General features: G+C 34.2%; 1 protein-coding gene across 3 annotated transcripts; it reads left to right on the top strand.

Moving 5' to 3' along the window:
* Window positions 1–1,018: 1,018 nt before the first annotated feature.
* LOC148610070 (ATP-dependent DNA helicase Q1-like) lies at window positions 1,019–24,791 on the top strand. Of its 3 annotated transcripts, none has more exons than XM_088542081.1 (11): window positions 1,019–1,094; window positions 10,051–10,227; window positions 11,347–11,526; window positions 12,304–12,609; window positions 14,004–14,170; window positions 15,713–15,794; window positions 16,577–16,725; window positions 17,143–17,399; window positions 18,170–18,264; window positions 18,983–19,249; window positions 21,821–24,791. In XM_088542081.1, the coding sequence occupies exons 1-11, from the start codon at window positions 1,088–1,090 to the stop codon at window positions 22,348–22,350; spliced, it is 2,217 nt and encodes a 738-aa protein (XP_088398207.1). In that variant the 5' UTR covers window positions 1,019–1,087; the 3' UTR covers window positions 22,351–24,791. The 3 variants fall into 3 exon arrangements, with proteins under 3 accessions (XP_088398207.1, XP_088398208.1, XP_088398209.1); XM_088542082.1 differs by lacking the exon at window positions 1,019–1,094 and adding an exon at window positions 3,958–4,110; XM_088542083.1 differs by lacking the exon at window positions 1,019–1,094 and adding an exon at window positions 8,238–8,390.
* The last annotated feature ends 258 nt before the right edge of the window (window positions 24,792–25,049 follow it).

Raw genomic sequence — 25,049 nt, 5'->3', positions numbered from 1 at the left:
CGTTAATAACGATTTTAAAAATGACCGGTCCCAAAATTGACCCCTGTGGAATCGCTTTATAAATTTCCAAAAAGGGACTGCATATAGAACCAGTTTTAACACACTGCTTCCTGTTTTTAAGACAACTATATAATGAAGATAGGGCATTTTTAGACAAACCATAGCTTTTCAATTTCAACAGGAGCAGATCATGCGGTAGACAATCAAACGCTTTTGAGAGATCCATCAACATAGCAGCAGTGAACTTATATTTATGTGTTTAAGATTTACGCCAGTCTTCAATAACGTTGATCAAAATATCCTGACAACTGTAACCAAGATACTGGTCACGTAGGGTCCATGCTACATGGTGAGCTTATACCATAGTAATCCATCGACGACACCTTTAATGAAGTACGTACGCCTTTACTCAAAGTATTTAGCAAAAATGTATATTGATATCGACCTGCCGTTTATATTCATGGAAAATGGATAACCTAATGATTATAATGATTGGTTGTTAATTCGCAAGAGCTGACCGAGCTACATGTACATATCTATTTTTATTTTAGTTTTGCATATGTCAGCTTAGTCGTAAGATGCTGTCAGTTACATCCAGCTCCTATATGGTTAATGAAGATGCAATAAAAACTATATTATCAAATTGAAGAATACAACATTTATCGATTGTATATAAATCTCCTTTCGATCAGGGATCGTATATCATTATATGTAATATAAAGTCCTTGATTCGATCTCTTGGATCCCTGCCAGGTCAAGTTTGAAAGTTACGTTCGTGATGCTTTTTAAAAAATTGTCCAGAGTATTTGAAAAATTAACTTCATTATTTATGATTTTGTATTTTTTATTGCACTCCATATATTTTGTGTGTTTTTTGTTACTGCAAGATTTTTGTACAATTAAAATCCTTGGTTACGGTTTCGAACATTCTGACAGGTTTTATGTACTTCTTGAACTAACTGGTACCGAAAAAAAAAAAAACAAACTAATTTTATAACTAGACCCTAGAGAGGTCCGAAAGTAACTTTCGGAATCCAGATTTTTTTCGGAACAATGTTGTTTCGTGATTTGCCCATTACTTCATACAATGGATGGTAATATTTTGGCACACTTTTTATTAGCCGCTATTTGACTTACTTGACTTAAGCCTGTTTACTCTTGAGACGAGTGTTGGCCACCAACAATCATCCTTCATCTGATTCTGTTCTAGGCGTTACGAACAATCTCATGCCAAAATCATCTCTGTTGTCGTGTTGAACTCCTACACTGGCTACAGGAGTTTCTGGTTCTGCTTCTTGGTCAATTTCCTTGCAGATTCCATTAAAGGGATTGTCTTGTAATTGTACCTGGTCTTTTTCTGATGGTATGCCCTATCCAGGTCCACTTTTGCGGATAGTTTAACACTTACAAAATAACCATCATAAAATCACTAGCTCGATCTTTATTCTAATTTTTTAAACCGTATAAAAACAATTAGACCTATTATTTTGCTGTACCTGTGTATAAACTATAATGTTGTTTTGTGGCCAACTCAGCCTGCCCTATGGTTTCCTCATTGTCTGTTGTAGACCCATGGTTGTCCTAGAGCTGACATTTTTCATTCAGGCGGGGTTTATTGTCTCTTTGGCAGTGTAACAGGAGGGCATGATTTGACTCACAAAATTATACACTGCCACTGAAGATCGAACCCTAGACTACTCGGTGACAAGCCAGTGGCAAACGGATTCGGTGAAAGAATTTTTAGCCAAGTCAATTACTGGATATTTAAATCTCTCTGTCACGTACCGGGGGTATGTGATCAAATTGCTCTGAGATTTGTACCAGAGTTATATCTTTAGACACAGCGAAGGCATTGTAAAGTAGTGTGTGACAAAATGAAAATTTACTGTTGCACAATACCAGTGCTTAACTTAATGTCTTAGACCAATGTATGGGATTTAATGAGATGGGCCATGGACGCATTAGATGCCTGAGCTGGTCATATACTCTGCAGTTATCATATGTATTTCCTTGACTAGCACAGTCTGTAAAGCAAATATGTGGCTTTATCAGCAATGGTTCAATACCAGTGTGTAACTTAATGATCTTAGCAGATGTAGCTTACTTGAAAAGCAACATTTTAAGGTCAATTACTGGTGTATGGTTGATTCTGTAGCCACTGCAAGCAGATGTCACTTACTCTAAATAACCGCTGCATTGATAAAGGCACGCTTTACGCAACGGCTCAGATGTGTCCAATGCGTCTTCAGCAATGGTAAAATGAGTTGTCTAATTTCTTGTTCCTTACACAGAAACACTTCAACAATTCTTATTCAGAATTATACACAGTAATTCTTTTTCAGAATTACTCTGCATCTCTAACCTTAACTAAGTATCTCAAATATCTGTCTTCTTCATCTGCTTATATACTCAAAATCTCAAACCAAAAGCAATTTTAATCTCTAAACCAATAATATAATTTGTTCCAATTTATGTCAGAACCTACCAATTGTCATACCAGGACATTAATGTACAGGAAGTGCTTACTTTACGGAATCTAACTTTTAATAGGTTTGATTACCGGAATTGCCTAGCAACAGATAAACAGGTGTATTTGAAAATGTAATGAGTTGAAAGTTTGCTGAATTTATGAGTTATAAGGCAAATTCATCACACTACCCACACCTCCAAGAAATGCGTCCTCACATTTTTCACCTGCAATAAAGTTTGAAACTTGGTATTCTTTGAAATCAAAGTTCCGAATGTTTAACTTCATGACATGTTAGTAGATATCATGACCATTGACTTCGTCTGCTTATTCAACAGCGTCTCTGGAGAAAACTGTTGCTTGTACAGCAACATCTGTTTGTTCAGTAGTATATATATCAACAAAATACTGTTGCTTCCTCAGCAACTTCCACTTATTCAGCGGTATATTCAAGCCATGGTCATTAAATTGTCTTAAAAATGCAGGGCTTCCTTTCAACTAATATGAAATTACAAAGCCTACAGAAAATGCTCTATGTTCATATAGAAAAAATATGAAACTACTAGTATTTTTTGTAAATTTAGACCAACGCGACTGAATGACAAAGAAATCAATTTTGAAGCTACTTTGGAATGTCTTCCAAAAATCCAGTCACGAATAATTTTGCCTTATAACTGGTCACTGATGGACCACTCAGAAGAGCAGTTGTAAGGGGTATTTAACATGCATAGGACGTAGCTTTTCCTACACACGGGACATTGGTTTAACGTCTCATCCAAAAGACACACTATACAAGTATCATGACAAACAATAAACAAACAACCAATACTAATCAGTGTTTCCTTTACATTTAATGACATATACAAATGTCTAGCCTATCTCTTCGCTAGCCACAGCTTCCTCCTGGATAACAGTGATTCAGAAAATTTCTCTAGTTAGTTTAAAAAATCATCCTATTATTCCTCTTCACTCTCTGACACAAGAATACCCTTCTGGTCCTGAAAATGTTGCTTCCTCCTTATATGGTGGTGATGGCTACTCGCAGGTTTTTCCTGATAAAGTACTTACAGCTTGGACAACCATACTTTCAACAGTTACAATAGGGGAAACAGGTCTCAGCTGTGTAGGTGCTACATTGTCCACCTTAGATGTGTCACTTGAAGTTACTGGTGTAGACGTCCCTTTTAACTTACTAGGCAACAAATTTTCTGATTCGTACCCTGCACTGTCACTTACATGAGTAACTGTATGTGATACCCTCTGAACCTTCTGTGGTACCATGGACGACTTCATCATATCCAGAAGAACCTGTTTCCTTTTTGGGGCCATTACTGGCTCTGGTCTCGTCGGTTTCCTAACGACCTGAGGAAGTTCTGCTTTGGTCCCAAGAATGTCTGACAAGTCACCTGGATTTTGCAATTCCCAGTCACTCTGAACCAATGCTATGTCTCACCTATGTGCTCTTATATAGTGCCTCTTTAAGTCTGCTTTCCTCGACAATGAATAGTGACAGTCAGTCTCTTTGCACTGAAATCTCTCTTTCTCATGTTTCTCTTTCCCACACTTGACTGTATGGGTCTCCCAGTCAGCTTCAAACCTGCAGTCATGTTGCAGAAGTGACACTTCCAATCGTCTCTCTTCCGGTTAGTAGTCTTTGTGCTTACCATTTCTGTAAAATAAAACAAACAAAATACTAAGAGGTAACAACTGTACATACATTATTAACATTATTATTGTTATGCCAGAGCTTGCCGAAACTACGCAGACTTTTTGTATTGCGCTAGAAATCTAACATATGGGCTTCTGGAACAGGGTTATGTTGCTACAGGATTGAAGTCATCACTACAGAAGTTTTATGGTCGCCATCATGAACTCGTGGATCATTATGGTGTATCCATCAGCACCATGAAAACTGATTTATTCAACGGGTCATAGTTTTCCTTTCCTCGTTTGTCTACCACGGACTTTTTATGAGCAACTCGGCGGATGTCTCTAGAAAAGCAGAGGACGCTTACCCTACCGGTGCACCTGGTCCATGCTCCCAGTTTTTAGTGGAGTCCGAGTTGCTCATTTACTTTGTATGTATGATTTTAGTTACTTTATGTTCTTTGTTGTGTATGTCTGTTTTCCATGTCTGGTCTTTGTCCCTGGATTACATTTTTTTGATTACCGCTATAACATTGGTTCCCTTGATTACTCTAACTGTCGTAGGTAAATGTAAATATTTTACAAAGTTTTACCTTAAACACTGTTATGCAGTCATGAATTCAATACCTTACAAAATCATGTAGCCACTTCGGTTGCTTAGTTAACCTACATGGCTTTGCTGTATCGGACGTATCATTGAACATTGCTTAATTGGAAAGTCTGACTCAATGTTATCTGGTGCACTGGCACCACTCCGGTCAAAATTTTGTTCATCCAGGGCAGTCTCACTCTGCAAAAGCTGATCCTTACACAATCTCATCCAGTCAACGCGAACAACTTGGGCTCGACCACGCCTACCACAATTAAGGTGGTAATTTACTTCAGTGGAATTTTCTTGATATAATCTGGAAGCTAGTGCATAATGTCTATTGGTGTATCAACCTCTCAACCTAGCATCATATACTTAGATGTGCAGCCGGTTGTTTCATGGGTTGCTGATTGATAGGCCATCATAACATAGGGTAGTAAACTATCCCAGTTCGAATGATGTTCATCTACATATGAAGCAGTCAGCATTTTTGCTAATGTACCATTGAATCTATCGACCATTCCGTCAGATTGCGTCTATCTTGTCTGGATCGGTTGCAACACCATCCTGACTAACTACATGTCCAAGAAAGTTAACTGTCTTTGCAAATAGTTGACACTTATAGGTTTTAATTTAAGGCCTGTTTCCTTTAAATGGTTGAATACTTGTTCCAGGTTTTCTGGCATTTCCTCAAAACTTTTTCCTATGACAATAATATAATCCAGATATACTAAGCAAATACTCCATTGCAATCCAGCCATGACTTTATCCATAAGGCGTTCAAACAGGCAGGTGCACAAGCTAATCCAAATGGCATTTTCCGGAACTGAAATAATCACCTGTGAGTTGCAAAAGCCATTTTTGGTCTGTCACTTTCCTCTACTTCCACCTGCCAATACCCTGAGCATAGATCAAGAGTCAAAATCCACTTACTTCCACTCACCGAAAATTTTCATTTAATAAAATATAGAAAGTATCAAGAGTTGAATTAATTTGAGAAAGATTGAAGAGCTTGAATTTATACAACAATGTCTTAATGATCTCTGCGTTTATCTGACACGGAAAAGCAATCCAATTTTGAATGGGTGATGGATCGACTCCCAAAAGTTCTAAAATATTGTTTAATGTTCTTGTTGTTAAATTATAAAAAAAATTTTTAATGGCGCCTACAAAATGACCACACCTACTAGTCTTTTTAATTTCTCTAGAGCTGTGGACCTATGGTCAAGCCTATAGGGAAGGGAAAGCTTCACCTTAGTATAACTGAGTTAGACAATACAGATAAAGATTTACCATTATTATTGATTATAAATTTCTATGTTTAAGCTTGTGCTATTAAACATGTCTCATTCAACCTTATACTTTCTTTTGCCAATTTATTTTCTGTGTGAAAGGACACGTGTCACAATGAAAATTTGTCCATGTGAGCCATGTGTTCATTTAGATCCCCGACTCAGTTGTTCCAGTGAATCATCTATGCATGGCAATGGATAGCTATCTTTCACTGTTAGATCATTTAACCTGCAATAATCAATGCAAAAAACGAGTTGACCCATCTTTCTTTTTGTACCAAAATAATTCCCGAAGACCAGGGTCCATCTGCAGATTTGATGACACTGTGTTGTAGCGTGTCATCAACATGACGATTGACTGCTTCGCGTATAGCTACGGGTGTCCTTCGGGTAGGTTCACTGGCTGATTAGACCCAATGTTGATTTTATGCTGCACAATATTAGTGCAACCTAGGTCCTTGTGAGAAAAACCAAATATAGCTTGATGCTTCCTCAAGAACTGTGTTACTCTTTTCTTTTGTTCCATGGTCAGTTCATCACTAGCTTTCTTTACAAGTTTTTGTAATTCTTGATCTAATTCGGCGCTTGAATCTTTGTTTGCCCCAGTTGCATTCATGACATCTTCTGTAGGATTTATTTCTCCTATGATTGTTCCTGCCTTTATCTTCTTTACATCTTCTGAGAAATTCATCAGACAAATTGAGACATGTTCCTTTACTGATGCTAGTTGTAGCTAAAATAGTACTGTCCTGCTCAACAAATTTATCACAACGGTTCTACGATACCTACTTGACCATCTGTAGCGTCTTTAAAATCTTTTATATTCCCAAAAAACACTGTCTCTGTAGATGGGGGTATTGTTATATCCTTGGCAGTAGAAAGTCTGTAACATCCCATTTTTCCAGCAAACTGTAGTTTGAAGGAGCTGTTGTGGAATTTTAACAAGTCTTGATGAAGGTCAATGCTACACTGATGCTGCTTCATGAAGTCCAAACCAAGAATACCATCTATAGGTAAATCTGCCTCCAATGCTTCAATCTGGAATTGTTCTTCACCTATTTCTAAGCGGAATAATCCTTTCCCTGCAATAGTAAGCTCTGTTCTGTTTGCTGATATGATTCTCTGGTTTACTATTTGGAGGAAAGGGCGCTGTTTCAGGGGAAGCGCATAAAACAATTGATGAAATACCAAAGTAAATGTTGCCCCTGTGTCGACTAACATTTTAGCATTGCGCCCATTCAGCTTGCTGTCTATGTATACTCCAGCTTCTAGGTTTGATGAGGCTGCCCCGAGGCTCATCTGCCTCTTTGATGTTTGTCTGCGTTTTTCTGTTGTGTAGCGGGCAAGCAGCTCCTTCTTCTTGCTTAACTTCTTTTATTTTCTTCGGTTCTGTACACTAGCTTCTGAAACTTGTTTCAATTGAAACACTTTATGTCGTTTTTCCAGCCAGGCCTGCATTTTTTTTTCTGCTTCCACGTTCCTTCTTGAAACTATCCATTTTCTGTTAAAGTGTTTCTATTTTCTCTGTGAATGCCTTCATCATTGACAACATTTGCTCATTTGTCTTGGTATTCCCATCTATCATTTTTGTGACCCTTGAATGCCCCTTCCCTGTGTCAATTCATTGGTCTGCTTTGTGGAAAGCCAATAACTCTACCACCAGACAAATTGTTTGATTCAGATTTTCTGGGCGCGACTGTTTTATTCGTAATCTCATGTCAGCATCTACCAGGGCATCCAAGAAATGCCCCGTTTGCCAAATTTTCTCTGACTTAACCAGGGGCGTTTGGGTATGCCTTGTCAACTAATCTTCTAATGGCTTGTCCAAGCTCAGGAAGGCTCTCACTTGGCGTTTGGTGTTTTTCTTTGTTGCACCCGGTACAACTCCATCTGGTTCGGCGGGGCAAGTCTTTCCTGTATGGCTTTTACCAATGTTTCATTCTCAAGGGGTAAGAAAACACACTGTGCCTGTCCTCTCAGAGATGTTGCCAAGTATAAGCCCTTTCGTCCTCCCAGTCATTAAAGCACAGGCATCAAAATGTGACTGGAAATCCTTCCATTCACTTGTTCCATCATAGATTGCTAGTTTTAATTGACGCCTTGGCTTGTCATGATTAGTTTACCCCTTCCGCACAGGTTTCAGCTCCTTCTGTTGTTCCCCTGCTTCTCTCTTGATAGAGGAATTCATTGTTTCTGTGCTGCCACATCTGTAAGTGTCATCTTCAGTTTTTGAATATGTATGTGCTGCACATGTTTTCAGACGAGTAGCTGGTGTAACCCTCTGGTCATTTAAAATAAAGCTGTCCATACGGGCTGTGCTCTGTCATGGAATATTCCTGGGTGAATATTCAGGGACGTTTATTTGTCGAGATTGTATAATACCAGAATCACTGAGGTATTTGACCTGAACTCTTGATGTGAAACGTAATCTTTCTAAAGCTTGACTTGTGCAATCCATGATAATTGGTGTTTTACATTTTGAATATAGAGCAATAGATAAGGGTTTTGTAAGGAGTTTTCAGAATTTCAAAAGAATGTAATCTAGAGACAAAAACCAGACATGGAAAACAGACATACACAACAAAGAACACAAAGTAACTAAAATCATACATACAAAGTAACAAAAGCAAATGAGCAACTCGGACTCCACTAAAAACTGGGAGCATGGACCAGGTGCACCGGTAGGGCAAGTGTCCTCTGTTTTTCTAGAAACACCCGCAGAGTTGCTCATAAAAAGTCAAGTCCGGGGTAGACAAATGAGGAAAGGAAAACTATGACCCGTTGAATAAATCAGTTTTCATGGTGCAGATGGATACACCGTAACGATCCACGAGTTCATGATGATGACCATAAAACTTCTGTAGTGATGACTTCAAACCTTGTAGCAACATAACTCTGTTCCAGAAGCCTATTTGTAAGAGTTCTAGCGCGATACAAAAAGTCTGCATAGTTTTGGCAAGCTCTGGTATAATGTATGAGTTGTGATATGAACACTCCATACGCAGGTGCTGAAGGGATGTTGCCATAGATGGAAGGAAAGTTGACAATTTTGAATGAAAAGTCATCACGTTTGTCATAAAGTTTGGTCAATAGTTTTCCTTTACCATCGATTTCTAAGTGTAGGTCAAGATATGAGGTTGACTTCACAGTGTCTGTAGTATCCTTTATCTCAAGTTCTTTGGGGTAGATGCGATGTATCAAATCCCCGAAATTAGGATTGTTTAAAGATAATATATCATCTATATAGCTGAAACTGAAATTAAAGGAACTAGCTAAACAAAATTCTTTCTTTCGGATCAGATCAGCTATAAAGTCAGCCTCATAAGAGTGAAGGAGAAGGTCAGCAAATAAAGGAGCACAATTTGTTCCCATTGGAATGCCGACCGTTTGTTGAAAAACACGTCCACCACACTGGACAAATATGTTGTGGATTAAAAATTCCAGCATTTTGTAAACCATCTTCCTCTGTATATTTGGAAGATGATTTGGAATTATTTCTTACAAAGTATGAGGAATCTCTACCAAGAACTATATATTTGTATCATCTTTTTTGGAAAAACAACGATGTATAATGACGATGATGACAAAAGGGAGGAAACCATCATTAAGATTAATGAAAAGCAAGATCAACTAAATTTTGAAATACTGTATAACAGATATGCATGGAAATATGTTTTTAAGAATGACATAAGTTATGACGATACAAAATTATTGATACTTATAACATATATTATAGACATAAATTTCTGATTTTATTCCATTTTCAATTTTTAAAATGGATAAGTCATATTTGAAACTCTTATAAACTGATTAATCAACTAATTGCAACATTAGAAAATAACTACATTTTACATAATAAATGAAGAATTTCATGCAGTGAAATATGTGTAATCCAAACTCTGGGTATGTTGTTAACAAAGGTTCAGATGTATAAAATTAATATAATGATACTTCCAGAAAATGCCTGATTCATATAAGTCTCTGGTTTCTATTGAGTTTGGTTAAGACAGGTTTCACTGATTTAGAACCAATTAACTGATCTTCCTTTTTTGCAGTTTATAGAAAAGAGTTAGCAGAAACAAAGCAAGAGTTAGATGTGATCAGTATAGAAATAGATAATCTCCTCCAGCGACAAGCCTCCCTACAACAACGTAAAACTGAACTTGAAGCTGTACTACGGCAGAGTAGTTCTAAAACAAATGATGATGATGACAAAAATTGGGACAAAGAAGGTTTGAACTACATTCTATACAAAATAAATATAATAACTACAAAGGTCACTACAAAGGTCAACTGTTCAAAGTTAGACCTACATGTACACCACTCCATTCTACTTTCAGTTAAGATCACATTTCTGGTCAGCCAATCAGGTTTCAGTTTTCATTATTATGAAAGTATCATCTAAAGCTGCAAAGGGAAAAGCTAGATTTACAAAAGGTCATCTGAATAGGAAGTTGAAATGTACAAGTTTTGTTAACAAATATGAAGTTCATTTCTATGTGTAAATTATGAATTTTGTACCCATTTGAAATGAAGTTAGTTGTTGTGAAAGACATCTTGCAAATAGAAACTTCAACACTGACTTTATTTCATAATTCTGATGTGGATTGCAGCAAAAATCTGAAGGAAACCAGTTACAAATGTGCCACATATGATAATCATATTGTGCTGGATTCATATGATAATCATATGGTAATCATATGAAAATCATTTGATATCTAACATATGATAGTCATATGATTATCATATGATACTCATATGTTAATTTTGGCTTGAAAACATATGATAATCATATTTTTGTGAAAAAGATGTGGTTATCATATGATAATCATGCAATTTATCATATGTAAAGTGTATCATATGATTATCATATGGTGCTTGGTTCATATGATAAACATATGATGCAAACCATATAATTCTCATGTGTGGCACATTTGCCTGTGTAGCAACCATGCAAACTACTTTTAAATGAAACATTGACCAACTTCAAGCCAAAGACTTCATAATTTGCATTGTACACAAAAATGTCAGTATAAATTGACAAAATTAATGTGAATATTGGATTGCAAAATTTTATTGTTAAAAAAATTCCTGACTATTCATAATTGATTTACTAAGCATGGGTAAATATGATATCCATTTGTTTTTCCCATTACATTGGCTTGGAGTTAATCATTTATGAATATAATGCTTTCCCATGTTGAAATTCGCAATTAAATATTGGCAGCCATGAATTACTGGTACATGTATTTCTTAAATGTGTGCAATTTCATGAATTGATCTTCACCGAAACTTTAATGTATTTGGAGCCATTTTTAAGGTTAAAGAAATTCTGTATGCATTCTTTGTAGATTTCATTTGGAGCAAAGGGTTACAAGAGAAAATGGTCTCAGCTTTTAATATACAAACGCTTCGCCCAATGCAGTTGCGGACAATGAATGTGACAATGTCATGTAAAGATTGTATGTTGATCATGCCAACAGGAGGTGGGAAAAGTCTGTGTTTCCAGCTGCCAGCTTTGTTATCTAAAGGTTTGATGTGTTGAAGTACAGTACAGTTTTCATTTTCCACTTCTCACAGTTGTAGGAGGCATAAGTTGGGTGCATTCCTGATGATGATGGGATTTAAATCTTTGAATTAATATACTATAATACAATTTTTCATCACTTACTTGTACGAGATGACAAATTATATTCTTGTATACTAATTCAAAGATTTTAGAAAAAAAATAACTATTAAAGAAAATTTATGTTACATCATGCAAAAATGAAAAAATTAAAACAAGATTATTTTTTTAAATAAGTCTACACATGTTATACAATAGAGGGACAGTATTCACTGTATTCACTCAAACAACGGTTAATATAAAAAAAGATATCTATTTTAGAAATGTACATTGTATTTGTAAGTGACATCCTTATCCTTATCAATATTGTACTATTCTGTGTTACTTCAGTCTTGCACTACTGTGTATGAACAGGAAGAGTCACAACAAAATTGTTATACCTCCATTCTTGATTTCTTCATAAAATTTACGTAGATAGTTATGCAGTGTAACCTGTCTTAATCAAACCCTGGATTGTCTAAACCAGACACCTTTTAAAGGCTCTTATTGCCAATTAAAATGTATTTTGAACCTTTGTAAACCAAACACCTGTATAAACAGAACCAATTTTAAAGTACAAACAGAGTTTGGTTTAGACAGGTTTCAATGTACTTTTTTTTCCAAACTCCTTTCTAGGTTGAATTATCTACCTTTAAAGTAATTTACTGAATAAATATCTGTTTTTTTGACAAAAATATTGTAGGTATTACATTAGTAGTATCTCCGTTGGTATCTCTTATGGAAGACCAGATCATGGCTTTGGAGAAACTTGGTATCGAGGCGACAAAACTTGATGCCACTGCAAGCAAGGATAAAGTTAAATCAGTACAAGATGCCATGACAGACAAGAAATCTCCTCTTAAATTGTTGTATGTGACTCCAGAGAAGCTGGCAAAGAGTAAAAGATTCATGGCAAAACTTGAGAAAATGTATCAGCTTGGAAGGTTTTCTAGATTGGTCATTGATGAAGTTCATTGTTGTTCACAATGGGGCCATGATTTCAGACCAGGTTAGTTCACAGTTAGGCCATGATTTCAGACCAGGTTAGTTCACAGTTAGGCCATGATTTCAGACTAGATTATTTCACAGTTTGGCCATGATTGCAGGCCAGGTAGATACTGTAAAACAATTATCTTCAGGCAGTGTTCTGTTTTTTTTGTTTTTTTTATTTCCACTGGAAAACTCCAATTAAAGATTAAATATTCCATAATTAAAGTCTTCTTGCTATACTCCACAAATCCTTTCATAAATTCAAATTTTGTGAATGGGAAAATTAACATAATGAACAACTTTCCCACACTGAAATTGTACTTGCTCTGTTTGATCAGAAAATGGAATCCTAGAACACTATCACGGATACTTATTTTTTATGATTAAGGATGTAAGTCCAAATTACAGACTATTGAATTTTTCAAAATTTAAAATTAAGGGGAATCATTTTGGATCTGTTCATAAGTTAGTTGATTTGTTAGGGAACCTTGGATATATATTTTGAGTCACCCTACCCATCCCTCCCTTTTATCTTGTGGCAGTCAAAATTTGTTAACCCTATTATCCTTGTGTCCCATCCCTTTTTTCATTTCATCATCATCATTTCATGTTCATTTTATCATCCTTTTCATATTCATCGCCTGAATACAGCTGAAATATTACTGCTCGGGCGTTAAACCCAACAATCAATCAATCAATCCACTTTTGATACAGAAAAATCCATGTTTCTGACATCCTAATGAGTTTTACATTACATTGAAAGAAAATTATAGGTGGGATAAAATATACTCTGTGCTGTCCACATTGTAGTATCTGCCTGGTTTTTGCAAGAACAGTCTCTTAATTTTCTATAATCCTGCTGTTCTATGTAATGGGGCTTAGATAGTGATTCTCCTGCCTGACCATCTGTACATCTGCCTGTGTGTCCATCATACTTTTAGCTACTGATGATAAGTAAAGAACCAATCAAATGAATATTTTCACACTGCAATACAGTGCTATGGGCTATAAACTAAGGGCAAAGGGGTGTTTTTGTGAAGATGCTTTTTTTCTGTTTCAGGGGTCGTCTTAGATCACCACATTTTACTTGTTTGTGATTTGGTAAAAAGGTTTGGCTGGTCAAAGAATGTTAAATTGCAGATATCAGGGTCTATCTCGTTTTCATATAAATGTATTTTGCAGTGAATTAGAATTTGTAACCAATCACAAATTACAGAAGTAAACTTCATCAATATTTTTAAGCAGTTAACGATGATGTTTTTCTTAAAATTAATTGTACTAAGACTTTAAATATTGCATTGTGTTCTGATAATAAACATTTTTTGTTCTTTTGCCATATTTTTTACAGAATAAAATAACATACTATTGCCTTTGAAATGCATTGCAGTAACGTCTAATTTCTATATATTTCAGATTATAAGTTCCTGGGTATAATGAAAAGACAGTTCCCAGAAGTTCCTATTTTAGGACTGACAGCCACTGCCACTACCAAAGTTTTAGAAGATGTAAAGAAAATCCTCAATATTCCACACTGCTATCTGTTTAAAGCCTCCTTCAACAGGCCTAATTTGTTTTATGAGGTTTGTTTATTAGAAATGATAAAAGGTCTTTCTTTCCAAATATTATACTTATCGGTGTTTTGTTTGTTGACTGTTTTTGGAAATATCTGCAGGGCCATATGATGTGATATTTACCACTAGAAAATTATTTGAACCGTTACAGTGTCATTTTAAAACTATGGCATCATTATTTAAAAGGTAATTTATGGATTTCTAATTTTTTCTACATGAATATTCCAGTGTGGAAAATAAACTACATTTGAAAAGTGTAATGTAGCATTTAATTCATGATACCAGTACTTTTGGTCAGATTGCAAAACATGACTGGTTGGTTGCTCCAAAAATAAATGGACCTAGTCTAAGCTTCTGTCCAGATATTTTTTTTGGGGGGTAACCAACTGGTCCATATATTGCCATGTGACCATCAGCATCATTCATTACTGGTGTTTGCACAATATCATATGAATGTATTTAATTTTTTTCCATTTTCAGGTGATTTAAATATGCATGAGACTTTTTTAGCCACAGCGCAGAGATTTAATTCCTTGTTTCCAATTTATCTTTTAGTAATTTTACTTTATCAGCAAAGATTTAAATTACTTTCCCACTCAATAGTAGACTGAAAAATTTTATATATTTAAGGAATAACCTGTGTGGCACCATATTTTGGACACATGTTATTTTCAAGTACTCACCACAGGCATTAAGGTTATTTCAAATAGACCAAAAAATATAACAGTCATTCTATATAATTTAATTTTAGTATCAAAATTCAAAAAAGGTAAACTATTGAAAAAGGTTGATGACATCACAGTAATATACAAAATTTGGTCTGTGAGATGATGGAAAGTTTTTTATCCAATCGGAAAGCATGTTACTTCTGAAATGAAATTATTTCCTAATGCATGCTGAAATCACAAGTTTTACAATTTTGAGTAGAAAAAGAACTGAAACCACTTATATTTTCAGGCTACAATCAAAGTAAAAATGTACTAAACACATATAATAATGTGTCTTTTGAAACTAACAAAAATACATCAAAAAATAAGATTAAAGTTCATGTTGCTAAATTGGTGGTATCTTATGTGGTGCAAGATCATTCCTGTTCATATGGACTAAGAATGAATGAAAATGTCAAGAAATCAGAAACTTTTGCCACAGCTGAAATAAAAAAAAATATTACCTATGGAAATAACTGGCTTCACAAATCTTGTTGATTCTGACAAAACTTTGAAACATGCATGTAGTAAGTGTACATGAAGGTTAGCTGTCCTCTGAAAGCATAACCTATTAATGTAAATAAAGGATAAATAGACTTGAAATTGTAACTGTATAATTAATAATAAGCCATCGAATCGTAATTATGAAATTGATATGTCACTTAAAACTTATGATAAAATTTACACTTTACTCATTTGTAAAATTGACATCTGGATAGTTTAAAACATACTTAACATGATATAATTGCAGGTATTGATGGTACCTGTGACAACATTGTTTTGTTTCAAGCAATAATTGGTTTATTGGGGCATTTTTTACTTATATTATCCATTTTTTTTTCAGGTTAAAGAAAAACCATCAGTATTTAAAGACACCATTGAAGAGATGGTTCAGGTGATCAATAGAAGATTTCGAAACCAATCAGGTAATTTGACATGAGAAGAAGTAGCAATTTAGAAGGTACAAAAAAAAGGGAAATTATTGGTAATCTGTACTTTTTTCCTTTAAACTTGTTGACAGTTACTTTTCTATCTCTCGTATATGACAAGATATTTGAAAATATTGTTCAGAATATTTAGAGATATTGTGATGCATCAGATCATTAGACTTTTGATTGAAAATGATGTCATGCACCAACAATGTGTAGGCACACTACTAGATTTTTTGCAGGGTAAGAGTAGTCCAAAAACTGTAGGTACATTAAGATGATTGGATTACCAATTAACCCTAAGAAAGATAACACAGTTATCTGCGAATATGTTCACTTGACAGAATCTGCGAAAATTATTACTTTCACAGTATTTTAAAGTAACACTTAAATCTGTCTTAATGGAAGCACTAATGGATAAAGTGTTCAGTTAAGGCAACTGTTGGTTTAAACAAGTTAGAAATGCATCGAAAATAGTTTGAAGGAATTACACAAGATGTCTGGTTTATACAAGTCTAGTTTATTCAGGGCTTGGTTTATACTGGCTGCTATATAACATTTCAACTCAAATTGTGACAGGAATCAGAAACAGAAAATATACATGTATTTAAACAAAAGAAAAAAGGTATTGTACTACATGTATAAGCCTGATTTGGTAAAAGGTTGTTAGTGAAACTTTCCGTTTGATGACACGATTCCATGACATACAATTAAGACATAGGAATCCATAGTCTTGTGCCTTGAAACTTAAACTTCATTAGATATGTTTATGGTTTTAGGTATTGTGTATTGTTTTACTCAGAAAGAATCTGAAGAGGTTGCTGCTGAGTTACGACAGCGTGGCATTAGAGCTGGATGTTACCATGCCAACATACCTCCAAAACAAAAGAGTCAAATTCATGAAATGTGGCTTGCTGATAAATTACTGGCAAGTTCCTATGGAAACTACTTTCTTAAATCTTGTGTGATTAAGTAGATAATATTTTTACAAGTTTTGTTTTAATTTGTGATATTGCTTAAAATGTTAGAGAATCAATATGTCACATGTACTTTTTAACTGTAGCTTTACAATAGTACTTGATGTGTAAAAACTTAAGCAGTACTGCTATCCAGTAAAAATGAGGGTTATAGCTATTCATAGACTATACCCACATAAAGCACGAACTCCAGCTACATGTATGTAAAACATGACATGTTGAAGATATTTTGTAATTTAAGCTAGATTCTGCTATTGAGTAATGTATTTATTATGTTTTCCTTTGGGTAAAGCCATTTTTTTCTAGAAAGGACCTAACCAAAATTTAAAACAAATTGTTGCATCATTATTTTGCTGTACAATTTGCAGGTAATTGTTGCCACGGTAGCCTTTGGTATGGGTATAGATAAACCAGATGTCAGATTTGTCATTCACCATTCAATCAGTAAATCGATGGAGAATTTGTACCAGGAAAGTGGTCGTGCTGGACGCGATGATCTGAGATCAGACTGCATTGTATACTTTAGGTTTGCTGATGTTTTCAAACAGAGTTCCATGGTATTTACAGAGCAGAAAGGCTTAGATAATGTATATGGTGTCATGTCATATTGTCTTGATATATCCAAGTAAGATATTAGGCCATTCTTTGTTAGTTTCATGGTTCTTCAGCCATTCAAAAGGGAGACAGACATCTTGTTTTGTTACCTTTTTTTTTGCATTGTACATAACACAAAAAATGACTGAGGCACTTTTTTGTTTGTATTCCAGGCTTTGCCTATTTGAGAAGGAGCTATTTGTACTCATATTATATTTAAATTCATGGATAATGCACTGTTACTTTGTAATATTGCTAATGCCTTGACCATCAGGAATATACAAGACTTCCTTCAACACATGACATGCATCTGTGTTTAAAGTTCAAAGTTCAATCACATCCTAATTGCATATGTCACTTCTGACAGAAGGTTTTTGAACCATTCATGTTTTGACAGAGGATATACATGTGTAGGACATTGCTTACACTCATTCCCTACGAAAATGGGTAATAAGGCAATGTTAGATGAGATGAGGGTTGAAATTTATATTTTTAGTTGCCTAAAAATCTTTTTTAGAAACATTACCATGATTTTCCTTCTTATCAAATCTATAAGCATTTAAGATTAGGATATTTTTCATACGTAAACAAAATGTGCATCTACAGTCATAATTAAATGACAAAGGATTTGGAAGGCAATGATCTGCCTGGTTTGCTGCTTCAGCTTTTACTTTATATAAGATTTTTCACCCTTGTCTCAAATTCTGATCCCGTTATAACAGTTTTTTTTTAATTTTAGAGGTAGGAGGGGCATCTATTTCCATTATTTTGCTACTTTTCAGTTTGGCTATTCTGTTGTAGATGTAGAAGATCAACCATAGCGAGACATTTTGGTGAATTGTGGGATAAATCTCAATGTAACCAAATGTGCGACCATTGTAGTAAAGATTTCCAGGGTAAATATCACATTTTATGTTTAAAACTATGGCCTCACCATAAAATGTAAAGTATTCAATATTCAGAGAAATACTAAAAGAAGTTTTCTTTTCAAATATATTAAGTGTTATCAAAATTAAAGACCATTGTATGAGAAAATTCTAGCACCTTCTATACACAGATTTATTAATCTCACATGTACACTTTTTTGACAGCTAGCAAGTATAGGATATAGCAACATTTTACTAGATTTTAATTTTCCCTAATTTTGTGGATTCTGTAAGAATGCTATAAAAGATCTGGATAAGTGGGGGTCACATACATTTGTGTCTTTTTTTTTCAAATTTGAGCTGAAAATTTCTCATTTAAAGCAAAATCTCATACAATTAATGTTTCAGAATGGACCATTGAAATTCCAAATATCATTAACATTGGCCCATTCTCAGAATTTTAATCCCAATTCCTGAAAGAGTGATCAAGGGAACCAAGGTTATAGCGGTAATCAAAAGAATGTAATCCAGGGACAAAGACCAGACATGGAAAACAGACATACACAACAAAGAACATAAAGTAACTAAAATGAAAGAGTTTTAACACTATATTTATCCAAGTTCCTAAGTAAGGTGTAATTTCCCAGTTTGCAGTATCTAAGGAAAAGATTGCTTTAAGTTAAGACTTCAAATGCAAAAAACAATGCAAAATTACCCATTATAATTTTTTTACTATCCCTTTTTTCAGCTGAGAAAAAAGACGTTTCCAAGTTAGGTCAAAATGTACTAAAAATAATTGACCAAGCTTCTGCAACTGATCAAAGAATTACAGCTCTAAAGTTGTTAGATGCTTGGCAAGGCAAAGGTCAAAGTTCCTTAAAGGTTAAAGGTCTTGACCTTCCAAATATTAACAGAGATAAACTGGAGAGGATAATAGGTCACATGTTATTGCAGGGATTTATCAGAGAAGATTTTCACTTTACTCCTTACAGCACAATTAGCTACATTGTAGCAGGTAGGTTTATCTATTTTAGCATGATTAGGGGAGGGATATGTTTCATTCTAATATGACATGCTTCAAAGCTCTTTAGACCGCAGCTTTGGTAAAAAAAGTGATAGGCATATTACAGTCTTTTTCGCAACGTCATAGATCAGTTTTACCCAATTTTGCAGACACTACAACAAAATTTTACTCCAAAACAGTGCATCACATAGGTTATGTCTATTAAAAGAGTAATCAAGGGAACCAAGGTTATAGTAGTAATCAAAAGAATGTAATCCAGGGACAAAGACCAGACATAGAAAACAGTCACACACAACAAAGAACCTAAAGTAACTAAAATCATACAAACAAAGTAGCAAAAGCAAATGAGCAACTCAGACTCCACTAAACTGGACACATGGATCAGGTGCACCGGTACGGTAATCGTCCTCTGCTTTTCTAGAAACACCTGCCAAGTTGCTTATAAAAAGTCTAGTCGAGTAGACAAACATGGACCAGGTGCACCGGTATAGTAATCGTCCTCTGCTTTTCTAGATACACCTGCCGAGTTGCTCATGAAAAGTCAAGTCAAGTAGACAAACGAAGAAAGGAAAACTATGACCGGTTGAATAAATCAGTTTTCATGGTGCAGATGGATGCACCATAATGATCCACGTTTTCATGATAACGACCATAAAACTTCTGTAGTGATGACTTCAATCTTGAAGCAACATAACCCTGTTCCAAAAGCCTATTTGTAAGAGTTCTAGCGCGATACAAAAAGTCTGTGTTGTTTTGGCAAGCTCTGGCATAACGTATGAGTTGTGATATGAAGAAACCTGTCTTATTAGAATCAAAATAAATCACAGAAACTCCATTTTATCATTTTACCATGGGCATTAATTTTGTTATTTAACCCCTCACTATGGCTTGGGGTAAAAAATGCAACATTGTTGGCCAGCCCATGGTAAACAATGAAAAATGGAGTTGTCTTAGATTTTTTTCTTAAACAATTTGCTGCTGTCAAAAGTCTGCTGATTAATTAAGGGGAATCAAAATCCAAAATTGGGTCCCCTTTATGCATGAAAAGTTTGATTGGTTATATAGTAAAATTAAATATCACCAATTTCAGAATTTCAGGATCTGCCACTGGTTTTTGGTATGAAAATACTTTTCATTGGTTGTACAGTTAAAATTTGGACCAATCAGTTAAAAATTTCACAAAAAGTCTGAAATGAAAAATTGTAACCATAATGCTTTTTTTCAATTTAGATCAAAGATCACTGGCATACCCCATTAAGGTTCAAATGTAGTTAGTTAGGTCCATTTTATAGGTATTTTTAATATATCTTATTTGATTCTATGCTTTTTATGTCAATAAACAAACCCAATAAACAACTTTTTCTGTGAACTTAATATGATGATTGATTTGTATGAACAAAGAATCAATTAAAAATAGTTGACCTCTAACCTCACCAATACCTGAATATTTCTATATATTTACCTGAATAAATCGAACATTATATTATATTCAATATGTTGATATATTTAAGTTGCCTACAAATACAATATTCTTAGACACATAATAAACCATTTGATGTTTAGCTAGAAATGAAAAGCATGCAAAATTATATTTAATCATCGCTCATAAAAATGAAAAAGAGCAATGCTGAGTGCCATCTGGAAGAACTGTTTTCAGAAATTCCATGTAGGGCCTGGTGGATCCATATATTTACAAAAAGGGTGCAGTGGTTCCGATCAAGAAACTTGTACAAGGAAAGAGGTTCCAGGCAGCAGGCATGATCTACAGTCCCTGTTCCAGGCTAATATTTGCCACTCATTTTTAATTAACTTTTAACAAAAGGGTAGCATAACCCTGTTACCATTCTGATCTTTCACCCACTGTATCACATATTTTTATTATGGTTTCAACTTTGTGGCATTGGAAGCTCAGAGGTGATAAATAAATATAAAATTTTGCTTATAGACCATGGCATAGGTACATGTATTTCGATAATGCATTATCAGAAATGGAGTCAGTCTGTGGTCTAGTGATATTGCTTTTTGTAATAATGATTCTATTTTGCCATGTGTTATAATGATAGAGCTGTAGGTGCTTCAGTTGTTCATTTATACAATATTATGGATGTTTTGTGCTAATTCATCAAGGTGTTCCATGTAAACCGTCATCAAACCTGAATATTTTGCAAACTGACACACTGCAAGCTATGATGCATCACAAATTTTGTTGTGTGTTTATTGAATGTCTTTTATAATCAGAATGGTGAATAAATTAGTTCAAAAGAGTTCAATATTAACCATTTACAACAATGTAAGATTGTGTTTAGATACATTTGAATTTGACCTCTGTACTTTCCTCTTATTCCAGCTTTTATCCCATATTTTTGCAGTTTTACAATTAAATGAGGCATAAAAATTCAAGCGAGCGATATAAATTGATTCAGCGCATGAATACTTTGATTACTATCATGACATCAAAACTTAGGACTAACTATATACTAAAATTTGTGGACAACTAATCTCTGAAAACTTTATATTTTTTTGAAAGGATGCCTTTGTTAAACACTGTTTCCTATCTTTCAGGTCCAAAAGCCAACCTCTTAGCAAATGGATTGGCCAAACTTTGTGTAGAGTTTGCTGGTAAAAAGAAACCTCTCCAGTCCCAGAATTCATCATCTACATCTTCTGCTCAAGATGACGCAAACTGGTTAACAGCTACTGATAAACCTAAACTTGTTGTGATCAATTCTGAAAACTCAAAGTTCTCTAACAATGTCATTGATGTCTCTGATTCTCAGTCTAATAGCCAAAGAGAAAATGGTGCTTTGAAAAAAGTCAGTTCAAAATTAAAACGTAAGAAAACTGTTCTTGAAGAGTCAGATAGTGATGATTTGAACTTTGGTGAAAAATTTGCTAGTCAACCTGCAATTAAAAAGAGAAGTTCTGATATTTTGAAATCATCTCAGACATCTGAAATAGTCCAATCACAATCTCAGAATGGGATCAAAGGGGACTCAGGATCAGATTCAGACCCAGACTTTACAATTATTGACAAGTCAGAAACATCAAAAAAGAAGTCTAAAGCAATAGTGATAGATTCTGATTCAGAATAAATGTTAAAATTCAATATGGATTGATTGGTATTTTTAGGATCTTGTGACTGCAAGATTGCATTTGTTTTTTTCAGTATTCTAATTTAATACCATGGAAAGATTGTAAAGGTATTTTTTTTTATAACAATATCAGTTATTCCAGTTTGATTGCTTCTCTGCAACGAACATTAAAAAAGAAAACATCTCATTACATATTGATTTAAAGAAAAAATTATTGTTAGGCAAAGTCAAATTAATACTATGTTTGTTGGTTTTCCTGCATATGATTTGCAGTGAAAAAAAAACAAAAAACAAAAAGGCTTTTATTTCTAACAGTGTAATTAAGGAAACTGCCTATGTCCATTTTAGAATTAAGAGTTTTTAAATTTTTATTGCTTTGTGTTTTTGACAGAAAAGGATGTAATTTCTGCTAATGGAAAAAGAAACTGTAAACACCTTTTGAGATTAATTATTTCAAGACGGAAAGTTTTTCTTTCAATATTTTAACACATTATGTCTTATTCCTATTTCCAAAATATCCCAATTCAAATTTTATGATATGGAGTTGGAAAGATAACTTTCTTATAAAAAAAAGATAGGGTCCAAAAAATTGAATTCACAAACCTGATCTTGAAAAATATTTTAAATGCCCGTCAAAATTTTGAGGGGATGTATTAGGTATGCAAATGTCCGATGTCTGTTCACCTGTCTGTCGTAAGCATGTATCACCGTAACTTGAGAACAACTTACCCAAACTTAAAGTAGTTGTTTCTTATGATGGTCAAATGATTTGTATACTTTTTGGTGAATATCAGATTAAAATTGTTCAAGTAACAGGACTTTGTAACTAAAATATGAGGGATGTGTATTTTTAACATGTTGCACCAACTTAACACACTTGTTAGTTATATTAATCTGAAGATCTGTATTTTTGTATGATGACTTATTATTTTGATTTGAGTTACTGAATTTTTTTTTGAGTTTTCTTGTATAAAAGGGTTGTGTTTTTTTTTACATTTCATGCTGAATTAGGGGAATTCAGGAGGTGCAGTATTCCCTAAAAAATGTATGGGTTGTTAGGTTGCAAAAAACTGCCTTCCAAACCTCCCATACATTTACATTGATGGAATAGTCCTTAAAAAGAACCAAGATGGGGAATTTATTTTAGAGAAACATTATACCATAAATTCTGAAATATGGTATGGTTTTGTATCTTTCTTTTATCAACTTTCTGTTTTATGGAACTTCGAAATTTTCAATATATGTATTGACATGCAAACTTTTTGTTTCAATTTATTATCATATAAAACATGGTGTTAGCAATTTTTGTCTGTATCTTATATAAACTTCTTATTTAGCAAGAATAAGGAATGAGTCAGGATATACTTGGTATGACATTCTATACAGTCCTGTGTTATTCCAAAACATTTATTATGTTTTCAAGACAACGGGCATATCATGTGCTCGTGGCGCAGCCGTTATTAAATATGGGATTATGATTATGAACATTCGATCACCATTCTGTGGAGAGGTAATATGAGTTTTACAACAAAATAGACTTTTTTCAGTTTTTAGGTTAAAAAAAAATGCCTCTTTTTAATCTCAGAAAGTGTTATTCACACATTTTTCAGTTTTTGTCGAAAAAATGATCTACCCCATTTTCTTGGCATTGTTTAAAAAAATATCAAGCGAATATCTGCATTTTTAAGGATTTTATGAACATTTGAAGTCTTATTACTATTGAATTTAAATATGAATGCAATTTCTATCTTTCCATTAGTATACAATAAAAAAACAATTTAGTTATTATGTAGAAGTTAACCAAAAGTACAGGTGACTACAAACAACAGGGAACATACATTACCATTTAAAAAAAGAGTAATCAAGGGAACTAAGATTCAGGCAAAAATCGAAAGATGATAATCCATTGATAAAGATCAGACAAGGAAGACACACACAACAAAAATCATGAAATAACCAAAATAAGGTACAAAGAACAAAAGTAAATGAGCAACTTGGACTTGACCAAAAATTGGGAGCATAGACCAGGTGCACCAGTTAGGTATGCGTCCTCTGCTTTTCTAGGAACACCCGCCGAGTTGCTCATGAAATATCACGTCCAGGGTAGGTGAAAAAGGAAAAGATAACTATAACACGGTGAAAAAATCTGTTCTCGTGGTTTAGAAAGATACACTGTAACAATCCATGAGTTCACGATGACGACCATAAAAGTTCTTTAGTGATGACTTCGAACTTCTTGTAATATAAACCTGTTCCAGAAACCTAATCACAGGACAAACACTATGTGTAGTTAGGACGAGCTTTGGCATAACATTTAAGTTGTGATATAAAAACTCCAAACTCTTTAAAATTCAATACAATCTAGAATTTTTGTGTGATCACTTGTAAGATATTTATAATTAGCCACAAGCAATTTAGATTTTATTAAAACAAAAAAACTTTGTCGTCTCCATTAGTAATCTTAATTTGGAGAATTAATGGCTTCCGTTGATTTATAATTTTAATTGTATTAACATCCGTTTATTTTCATTTAGCTGTACTGTTTTACCGATTTTGACCGTTAGAAATATACCATAATGGAAGCGGGAGGTTTAGCCGCTATGAAACATTGTTCATCTCGCCATTCCCACAGGAAATGCCTGTACCAAGACAGGGCCATTGCAGTGATTTCTAACTTTCCTGTTTTTGCTCTGATGTTG

The sequence above is a fragment of the Perna viridis genome, chromosome 8, assembly GCF_037379345.1.
Source record: "Perna viridis isolate PV_CMFRI_1.1 ecotype Kerala chromosome 8, ASM3737934v1, whole genome shotgun sequence".
In the NCBI taxonomy this organism is placed as follows: domain Eukaryota; kingdom Metazoa; phylum Mollusca; class Bivalvia; order Mytilida; family Mytilidae; genus Perna; species Perna viridis.
The sequence above is the reverse complement of the archived record's forward strand: the minus strand, read 5'-3'. Positions and strand labels throughout refer to the sequence as shown.

Bases quoted from the DNA above. Each gene is read 5' to 3' on its own strand.
- LOC148610070 (XM_088542081.1), top strand. The intron at 14,171-15,712 runs GTTTGTTTATTA...TTTTTTTTTCAG, and splicing joins GGCCTAATTTGTTTTATGAG to GTTAAAGAAAAACCATCAGT. The intron at 17,400-18,169 runs GTAAGATATTAG...ATTCTGTTGTAG, and splicing joins TATTGTCTTGATATATCCAA to ATGTAGAAGATCAACCATAG.